Below are 11,215 nucleotides of genomic sequence, written 5' to 3'. Positions count from 1 at the left end.
TTGGTTAGTGGAATGTTTTAAAAACATGCTTATTTGAAACCTAACTTTTGTTATTTGTACTCTGCTAGGTTTATGATAATTCTCAATCTCATGAGAGCCTCCCGGACTGGCGAGGGGAATTTCTACTTGCTCTCCAACATGTTTTCTTAAAGGAGCACAATGTTTTGCTAGCTGCATTTCAGACTGAACTGACAGCTCTAGGTACTAAAGATGCAGTTGGATTATTAAAGTGTTTGGAACAGCGAATACAAGAACAGGTATCAAAACAAAATTTTATTTTAAAGAATACTATTTTTAATAGTAATAAGAAAATCAGTTGCTGATTTGTTTTAGAGTCTTAATTTAAGTATGAAGATTAGCATTTTTAACAGGGGCCACTAGGAGTATTAAGGAGAAGAACATTATCTTTTGTCTTATATTAGAAAGTAAGAAAAACTTAAAATTAATGAGATAGTCCTCAAACGTGGAAAGTTAAAAAGAGCAGTAAAACCTAAAGAAAAGAGAAGGAATAAGATACAGTCACTTCTCATTATTTGCAGTAGTTATATTTTATAAACCTACAAGGAGTCATTGCTCCTGTGGGAAATACAGGAATAGATTACTGCAAGCCTCAATCACAATATTTTCATCAACCAGTCAATACATGATCTTATTTTCTGTGTGGTTGTGTTTAAAGAAATCTTATATGGGGAGGGGAAAAGAGATGTATCTCAGTGGTAGAATGCTTGCCTAGCATACTCTTGGCCCTGGGCTCAGTACTCAGTGCCATTAAAAAAAAGAAAAAAAAATACTTTCTGTGTTGTATATTATTCATTAATGTTTAACACGGGGGCTGGGGATGTGGCTCAAGCGGTAGCGCGCTTGCCTGGCATGCGTGCGGCCCGGGTTCGATCCTCAGCACCACATACCAACAAAGATGTTGTGTCCGCTGAGAACTAAAAAATAAATATTAAAAATTCTCTCTCTATCTCTCTCTCTCTCCCCCCTCTCTCACTCTCTCTTTAAAAAAAAAAAAAATGTTTAACACGGCAAAGAGCAATCATACAGAAGCTTATCTAACACAATTTTCTCCTTAAAGCACGTCACAGATTTCTTGCACTTAGGAACACCAAGCCCTTCACTTGTGGGCCATTTAAAACCATGAAATCACAAATAAAAAGCACAATATGGAAAAACAAGTTACTAAACAGGACATTTGTGTACAATATGAGAGCTAAAATACAAAGGTAGAGTATGCCCTTGTTTAACTCAGCCAGGAACATATGCATGAGGAAATTTAAATTTTTTACTACTCTAACTATGTCTGACAAAGCAATACAAGTATTGATTTGAGGGTTACAAAAACTTTTTATCAAGTAGACAAATCTGAAAACACAGGATCCATTAATAATGAGGATTAACTATAATAAAGTATAACCAGTACAATATAGAGGATAAAACATTAAAAATTGGTTCCTTGAAAATGCTAATAAGAAAATCTTTTCTGGAGAATTCATTATGATTTTTAAATGTTATAAATGAAGATGAGATCATAATTAAACATGCAACAAATAAAATAACAAAATATTATAAATTATTTTATTTATAAAAATAAAAAAATTGAGGTGAAATTTAAAAAAAAATCACTTATCAAAATTCATGCAGGAAGAAATAAAATACCTGAAAAGACCTACAACAGAATCAAATCAGTAGTTAAAAATCTTCTCACAGGGCTGGGGTTGCAACTCAGTGTACATTGATGGATTAGATCCTTAGCACCACATATAAATAAATAAATTAATTAAAGGTTTTTGGGCTGGGGATGTGGCTCAAGCGGTAGCGCGCTCGCCTGGCATGTGTGCGGCCCGGGATCGATCCTCAGAACCACATACAAACAAAGATGTTGTGTCCGCCAAAAACTAAAAAATAAATATTAAAAATTCTTTCTCTCTCTCTCTCTCTCCCCCCCTCTCACTCTCTCTTTAAAAAAAAAGTTAAAGGTTTTGTGTCCATCTACAACTAAAACAAAATTTTTTTAAATCTTCTCACAATACTTAGTACCCAGGACTTGTTTTTTTTAAATATATTATCCATTAAAAAGAATTAGGAATCCTTTTGAATCTGGTGATTCCAAGAATAGAGTAGGAAGACAATAAGGTAAACCTGGAATCCCTCATTTTGCCAGCATGTAAAGAATTATTCAAAGAAATAAGGGAATATGACAGAAGGTCACAGAAGCCTGTTGAAGGTTCCCTCACTGGCCAAAGTTAGAAAATTAAAAGATCAAACAAAATGAAAGTGACAGATTTTAAAGTTAAGAGTAAAATAAGAATTCATGAGCTCATATAGATGGATATATATTATCACAGTTGAATGCCAGCTATTAAATGTAGAAGGAACAAAGGAATTATAAGATCATACTTTATTCAACAATATAGTAACGATCAATTCAGCAATAATCAACAGTGGATGCTAAAACTAATGTGAAAAAGTTGATAAGAAAAGTAAAATTCCTAAAAGAGCATTTTTAACTACAAAAGGAAAAACAGTAACTTTACACTGGAGAAACCTTGCAAACCCCACCCAAATGATCAGAATCAATATTACCAGTAATGAGGAAAGAAAGACATCGAGTACTTCCTAATATGAAGGAATTAATTTGTTGTACTTCTATGAAATGCATAATCAGAATCCACTTGGGGAAATATGAGACCACAACCAACTGAGGCCACCATGCATCTATTAGACTGGGCACAATAAAAAATAGTGACTCCACCAAGTGCTGGTAAAGAGGGAGAGAAACTGCATGTCACATACATTGCTGGTAAGCAGTGTAAAGTAGGACTGCTACTCTGGAAACTAAATCTGGCAGTGTCTTGTAAAGGTAAACGTACATCTGTTACACAGCCTAGCAGTCACACTTGTAGATATTTAATCAACAGAAATGAAAACTTGTGTCTATTTATGAACCTATTTATGAATGTTCACAGTAATTTTCTTTGTAATAATCAAATACTTGAAACAACCCAGATATCTTCCAGTAAGTGAATGGATGGAGAAACTGTGATATATTCATACAATGAAATACTATTCACCAATTAAAAAAGGAACAATCAATACCCTAAACTTCCTGTGTGTTATGTAACTTCTAAAAATGACAAAATTATAGTGATAGAGAACATATCAGTAGTTGCCAGAGGTTAGGATTAGGGAGAGAGGGTAGGACTACAGAGTAGTCTCCGTGGTGATTGAAATAATTTGTACCCTTATTGTGGTACATATATATGAACCTGTTCAAGTGATGAAATTTCATAGTACTGTATGCCAAGAGAAAAAATGAGTACATGTAAACAAATGAAATTTTATTAAAACCTATAGTTTAAATAGAATTTTATCCATGTCAGTTTCTTAGTTTTGATAATGTGCTCTGATTATATAAGCTATTATTGGGGAAAGCTGGCTGAACCCCTCAAGTAGTTTGACTTACATTAGTCCAAAAAAGTTTTTTTAAATTAATGGACATGTAACAAAATAACCTGTCTGTACTCTTTAAAAAATTTAAGATCACAAAAGACAAAGGAATGAATCACTTTTTTTTTCTTAAAGAACTTTTGGCAAAATTTGAATAAACTCTCTATACCAGATAATATTATGATAAGTTAATTACTCTTTTGATCATTGTACTGCAGTTATGTAAAAGAATGCTCTTATTTTTAGGAAATACACTACAGTATTTAGAGGTAAAGAAGCATCTATCTGCAAGAAATCTTCCCACATTTTAGACAAGAAAAAATGAAATTTTTAAAAGAAAAAAACTTTAGCATGTGTGGTTCATTTATTCTTCAGACTTCTGGTTGTTAATTTTATTATCTTTACAACTCTCTTCACTTGATTTTTTCTTTTCCTTTGTTACAAAAAGGGTATTGAATATCAAGCAGCTATGGAATATCTCCAAAAAATAGACAGAAGAAGCTTATTATCTGAAATTGAAGTACTACGTGCTCAAATTAATGACAAGAAAATGACCTTGAAAAGAGAACAAGAAAATGATAAACCAAACCTAGGTATGTTACAAAACAGACTCATATAATTACACAAATGGGTGAAAATATTTCACTTTACATTATTATTACTCAGTTAAAACATTTCCTTTTAGTGGTATTGATTTCTCATTTTCATAACATTAATTATATTGATTACTGTAGTGGCTAGAGGATTGTCAAATTGGTTTTAAACAACTGTATCTAATTTTAAATACAGTAGCCTTACCTTGACCAAGTTAAACAAATTAATTTCATGGTCTCTTTTTGTTTGTTTGTTTGTTTTAATTAGTTATACATGACAGTAGAATTCATTTATGCACTTTGATATATCATGCATAGATGGGATATAATTTCTCATTTTTCTGAGTATACATGTTGAAGAATCATATTGGTCATGTAGTCACATATATACATACAGTAATAATATCTGTTTCATTCTACTATCTTTCCTATCCCCAAATTTCCTCCCCTCTTCTCCCATCACTTCCCTCTACCTAATCTAAGGTAACCCTATTCTTTCCTACTAACCCCCACCTTATTGTGAATTAGCATTCACAAATTAGAGAACACATTTGGCCTTTAGTTTTATGGGATTGGCTTATTTTGCTTACCATGATATTCTCCTACTCCAACCATTTTCTGGCAAATGCCATAATTTCACTCTTCTTTAAAGCTCTGAGTAATATTCCATTGAGTATATATACTACATTTTCTTTATCCATTCATCTGTTGATTGACACCTAGGTTGGTTCCATAGATAAGCTATTGTGAATTGAGCTGCTATAAACATTGATACAGCTGCACCACTATAGTGTGCTGATTTTAAGTCCTTTGGGTATATAAACCAAGGAATGGGGTAGCTGGGTCAAAGGGTGGTTCCATTCCCAGTTTTCTGAGGAATCTCCATACTGCTTTCCATAGTGGTTGCACCAATTTGCAGTCCCTCCAGCAATGTATGAGTGTATGCCTTTTCCACCACATCCTCGCCAACATTTGTTGTTGCCTGTATTCTTGATGATTGATTGCCATTCTGACAGGAGTAAGATGAAATCTTAGAGTAGTTTTGATTTGCATTTCTCTAATTGCTAGAGATGTTGAACTCTCTTAAAGCTGTACATTAAGAAAGGTGTTTTACATACTAGAGGATAACTACCTAAAGGAAAAGGAAATCCATAATGAAAGTAGCCATTTCTTTTTTAATCCCTCTTTTTAAAAATTTAACTATAACAACATACAGAAAAGTGAACAATTCAACTCTTCAGTATGACATTATTTTTTAAATTTTTTTTAATATTTATTTTTTAGTTGTAGTTGGACTTAATACCTTTTTTTAAATTTATTTATTTTTATGTGGTGCTGAGGATTGAACCCAGGGCCTCGCACATGCTAGGCGAGCACTCTACTGCTGAGCCACAACTCCAGCCCCAGTATAACATTATTATATGAATGTCTGTGGAGGAGACATTGCTTGTGTTAAGAAGTAGAACATTGCCCACATCCTAAAGCCGCCCCCTCTTTAGTAACTTAGAGGTTATCCTGATTTTTCTTTAGTTTTATTACTAATTTATATATTCCAAAATCATATATGTTAGTTTTTCTATTTTTGAACTTTATCTGTATATTTTATGTCTTGCTTCTGTCACCTTCCTGAATTATCCCAACTTACTGCATTTATCTATAGTTCATTTTTGTTACCATATAGAATTCTCTTGTTTGGATATTCTACAACTTATATAATATTTCATTCTGTGGTTGATTAGATTTGGATTGTTTCTGCTTTTTAGCTATTAGAGTCAATGCTGTTGTGGACACTGTTGCAAAGTGTTTCTAATGCAGTTGTGCTTATGTCTTTCTAGGAGTGAAATTGCTGGGTCATAGGATTCATATCTTTAAATTTATTAGAGAACACCAAACTATTTTAAAGAGTAGTTTTGTTAGGGGCTGCGTTTGTGGCTCACAGGTAGAGTGCTCACCTAGCACATTGGAGGCCCTGGGTTTGATCCTCAGCACCACATAAAAATAAATAAAATAAAGATATTGTGCCCAACTACAACTAAAAAATAAATATTTTTTTAAAAAGTAGTTTTGTCAATTTGTGCATGCACTAGCAGTATGTGAGAGTTATGTTATATACAACTTTGCCAACTTTCCAGTCCGTTTGGTGTGCAGTACATAATTGTAGTTTTAATTGATTTTAATTATTCAAGTGGCTTAGTGCTTTTTCATATGATTATCAACTATTTGGATTATTGTTTTTGTGATATGCTTGCTTGGATCTTTTCCCCACTTTCTGACAAAAGTCTATTTAATTTAACTATAAATGGGAATCGTTATTAAATTCTTATCGTATCTATTGAGGACACATGCATCTTTAGTCACTGTTTCATGTAGTGATGATAGAAACACCTGTGCTTTTGCAGACTTTAAAATCACAACACAAGCTCAAAATTTGTCATTGAAAAGCTGAATCATGTTAAAATTCTTCAGAGAAAACAGGTATAATAAGTTAAATTAAACATATCCCTGTAGACAAAGGCTTAATTGAAAAGTTTTAAAGGTAATTAATATTGTTTATATAGAATGCTATTAAAGTCTTATCTCTGTAGATTCATGTTTATATGTGTAAATTATTAACCTCTACCCCTAAGAAATAGTTTTAAAAGCTAAATTAACATGATTATCATCTAAAGTCAATGTTATGTCCTTCTTGTAATATCATTCTTACTAATTGTAATGTCTATTGATGAACTTTGCTAGAATTTTAAGTAAAAACTTTTCTTATTAAATATGTAGTGTTACATATTTATGGTGGGATAGAAAAACAAGAGAGTAAAAATCACATCTTGAGTCACATAAATCCTAAAATAATGACTATTTAAATATGTCTACAGACCTTTTCAATGTCCATATGTACATAAGTATATTTTTTGTCATAAAAACAGGATCCTGATGCATATTTTGTAACCTGTTCTTATTTAACATGTATAAGATTTTAGTTCGGGGATTGAACTCAACCACTGAGCCCTCTTTTATATTTTATGTAAAGACAGAGTCTCACTGAGTTGCTTAGCACCTCACCATTCCTGAGGCTGGCTTTGAACTCATGATCCTCCTGCGCCACTAGGATTACAGGCTTGCACCACACACCTGGCCGAGATTTAAATTCTTGAGTTTGTTTTCATTGTAACAAATGTGTATTATGGAGGTTTTGGTTCGTTTTTATTGAAAAAAACAAGATCTCAACTGGAGTTTGGACTTCCATTTCTGGAACAATTATAAAAGTAAAGTTCCTAAGGACTGTCTGCAAAGAGAGGCTGAACAAAAGAAGCAACCATTATAGTCATAAATACATGAATGACTCCTACAAGTACTATGTGCGATTTTCAAAAGTTCTTGGAGGGCTGGTGTTGTGGCTAACTGTGTGAGGCACTGGGTTCAATCCCCAGTACCACATAAAAATAAATAAATAAAAGTATTGTGTCCATCTACAACTAAAATTAATAAATAAAGAAATTGTTTTTTTTTATTTTTTTATATATTTTAGTTTTAGGTGGACACAATATCTTTGTTTTTACATTTACGTGGTGCTGAGGATAAAACCCAGTGCCTCATGCATGCTAGGCAAGCACTCTACCACTGAGCCACAACCCCAGCCCCTGTTGTTAAACTTTTATTATTTTCATAAATACTTCTGAAATCTTGGCCACTACCACTATGAGGAAAACATGCATAAAGTTTATTTGTATTAAACTTTGGGGATTGTAATCCTTTCATGATTGCTTTGCAGTTATCTCCTATGCTACAAATCAGTTCTTATCAATAAAATATTTATAAACCAAATAGGAGTTACTAGGTTAAATTATAAATATTGATCATTTTTTCTTTAGAACTTTTGGAATATACTGTGCAGCAGAAGCAGTCTCAAATTCTGGAGATGCAAGTGGAGCTCAGCAATATGAAAGACAAAGCAAGTGAACTTCAAGAACACCTGAGTTCAGAAAAAATGGTAGTTGCTGAACTAAAAAATGAACTTGCGCAAACGGAATCGGAACTTGAAACAACACTCAAGGCACAGCATAAGCATCTAAAGGAATTAGAAGCATTCAGGTATACCACACTTCCTTATTATAAACGTGTATTAGTGAAGGAATTGGAGTAAATTTGTCATAAATATTATGCAGATATTATAAAAATAAAATACATGTTGTTTAAGTAGCATGTGATTTTGTTATTCATAGGAAAAAACTACAGTAGAGGGTGAAAATCCCCAATTTTTCCAAATTATAAGTTTAAGATTGTTTTGGCCCAATCTGTATTGTGGCCCTCAGTTCTATTTGAGACTTGTATAAGATATACTTGTGATCTTTATTTTACCTGCAGCCAATATGAACTTAACCTTTATGATCTCAATATGTTTCAGAATTTAGTTAGCTAAAATACACAGTATTTGAAGATATAACGCTTATGAAAAGGATATATTTGTTGGTGTAAATACTAAGGTATTTCGTTTGTAAAAATGCATGACAATTCCCATGTTCAGTAAAAGACAAGGGAAATGTTTTGTTAATATTCTTTTCTAGAAACAGATTGGATAATTGTTACATTGGTAAATAATGGTAGTTGTACTACTAGGAACAGGTAATTTGAAATAAACCACAGTTAATCCTTAATCTCTAAATAGTTTATATTTTTCTATTAGGTAGTTTATAATATGCCTCAGCCCTTTAGTGAAAATGTTGCCTGTTTCTCTCAATACATAGAATAGTTTTATGAAAGTTCATTTATTCATTTTATTTAGATTGGAAGTAAAAGACAAGACCGATGAACTGCGTTTGCTTAATGATACACTAGCAAGTGAACAGAAAAAATCAAGAGAGCTCCAGTGGGCCTTAGAGAAGGAAAAAGCCAAATTGGGACACAATGAAGAGAGAGATAAAGAACAACTTGAGGTATTCTCTTTGCGCTTCTATTTTTGGAAACTCTAAACTCTTGAGATTTTTCTTTGTCTAAAATGTCAACCTTGGGCTGGGGATGTGGCTCAAGCGGTAGCGCGCTCACCTGGCATGCGTGCAGCCCGGGTTCGATCCTCAGCACCATATACCAACAAAGATGTTGTGTCCGCCGAGAACTAAAAAATAAATATTAAAAATTCTTTCTCCCTCTCTCACTCTCTCTTTAAAAAATAAATAAATAAATAAATAAAATGTCAACCTTAATCGCTGGGATTGTGGCTCAGTGGTAGAGCGCTTGCCTAGCACGTGTGAGGCACTGAGTTCAAACCTCAGCACCATGTAAAAATAAATAAATAAAGGTATTATGTCCCTCTATAACTAAAAAGATATTTTTAAAAAAATGACAACCTTAGACTCTTGTATGTGTTGAATATTGTTGTAGTGTTATCTAAACTGAATTATGAAGAAATGTTAATGGTACGATAAATTTTTGTTACATCCAAGGAAGCAGACAGATTGCTCTGCTGCACCATATTTTTGGGATATGAATTAGTACACACACATTTTGATAAATAGGGCAGTTATGTCGGTTTAATACTAAAGTAGTTTTTTGGTTCCTGTTTCCTCTTAAAGAAAGGTAAAAAGAATACTTTCCTGGTACCAGGAGCCCTTCTGTTATACTTCAAGAAGATTTAAAATGAACATTGGGGGCTGGAGCTGGGGCTGGGGCTCATGTGGTAGAGTGCTCACCTAGCATGCGTGAGGCACTGGATTCGATTATCAGCACCACATAAAAAAAATAAAACAAAGGTATTGTGTCCACCTATAAATATATATAAATATATTTTTAAAAAACTAAAAAAAGAACATTAGGCTTTCTCAGAAACTTATTCATACAGAAGTACTTAACAATAAAAAAACACTATTAATATAGTGAAACTGTGAAGCAAAAACACATTTTTAAAGGTTGTTATTTGGAGAAATGTTCCCTGCTTCATATTTAACTATGTAAGATTAATATTTAAGATTAAAAGTGTTATTATTTTACCAAGCTTTTTCGGGGGGGGGTGCATTGTAACAATAGTGAGATTCATTATGCCACATTTGTACATGTATGTAACATAATTTGATCAGTCTTATTCCCCAGTAGCTGCCCTTTCACCCTCCACTTCTCCTCTGACTCCCTTCCTCTACTGGTCTGCCTTCTATTATTTTTTTTAATTAGTACATTATAATTGTATGTAAAAGTGAGATTCATTGTGTTATATATGTACATGAACAGAGCATAATTGATTAGATTTCATTCCCCAGTACTTCTCTATGGCCTCCCTTTCTCTCTCCATCTTGATGCCTTTCTTCTACTGGTCTTCTTTCTGTTTTCATGAGATTCCTTCCCCCCTGCCCCCTCTCCTCCTGTCTCTCTAGCTTCCACAAATGAGAGAAAATTTAATAAACTGAACAAAAGTTTTATTTTCTATTACCAAATACTACCAATTTAATATTAATAAAGGTGTAATCATGTACTTACAAAGCTTTTTTGGGGGGGGAGTGGGGGATGCTGGGGATCAAACCCAGAGCCTTGTATATGCAAGGCAAGTATTCCACAACTGAGCTACATTCCCAGCCACTACAAAATATTTTTAATGAATCAAGTTATTTCTCTCACAAGGACTTGAAATTTTCACTTGAGGATCAAAAACAGAGAAATATTCAACTAAACCTACTTTTGGAAGAGCAGAGACAACTACTAAATGAATCACAGCAGAAAACATCTGTATGTAAAGTACATTTTTTACTTCAGATAAGAACATTTTAAAAATGATCTTGGGAAATTTTTTTCTCTATCACTAGAAAAAAAATTACTAATTTGAACTGGTTTACTTGAAACAGTAATTAATTAGTTAATTTTCTATGCTTTAAAACATTTTATTTGCTTATTGCATTATGATTTTCTATACTTTGACCTTTTTTTCTGGTTATCTCATAAACAGTAAGGTTGTGGATGCCATGAAATATTTATGACTTCATTTCCCTCTTCTCTTTCAGTTCTTGATTTTTTGCTTAGTCCAAAGCTGGATCCCCTGCATTTACCTGAAATGTAATGGGATGGCTTGACAAAAATTTTGTTGTGTTTATCTTTTTTAGTATATATATATATATATGTGTGTGTGTGTGTGTGTGTGTGTGTACACACACACACATATATATATCAGTATTTCTACTGAAATCATAATGCATATT

The 11,215-nt window shown here is 32.9% G+C and overlaps 2 protein-coding genes across 2 annotated transcripts in view; both read left to right on the top strand.

The window, feature by feature from the left end:
• The window catches only part of LOC308635025 (transport and Golgi organization protein 1 homolog), a gene marked incomplete at its 3' end in the record, with an annotated part of 43,687 nt that overhangs the window by 23,635 nt on the left and 8,837 nt on the right, over positions 1-11,215 (top strand). The gene's annotated exons all lie outside the window — the stretch shown is intronic.
• On the top strand, positions 133-11,069 carry LOC308635026 (A-kinase anchor protein 9-like; the record flags this gene model as incomplete). Its single annotated transcript, XM_081269303.1, has 6 exons — positions 133-257; positions 3,899-4,043; positions 7,910-8,129; positions 8,821-8,971; positions 10,644-10,748; positions 11,040-11,069. Exons 2-6 carry the CDS (start codon positions 3,920-3,922, stop codon positions 11,067-11,069), a joined length of 630 nt encoding a protein of 209 aa, XP_081125429.1. The 5' UTR covers positions 133-257; positions 3,899-3,919.

This window comes from Spermophilus citellus, assembly GCF_964194105.1.
Source record: "Spermophilus citellus genome assembly, chromosome: 16".
NCBI lineage: Eukaryota > Metazoa > Chordata > Mammalia > Rodentia > Sciuridae > Spermophilus > Spermophilus citellus.
Note: the sequence above shows the minus strand (reverse complement) of the source record. Positions and strands in the feature narration are given on the sequence as shown.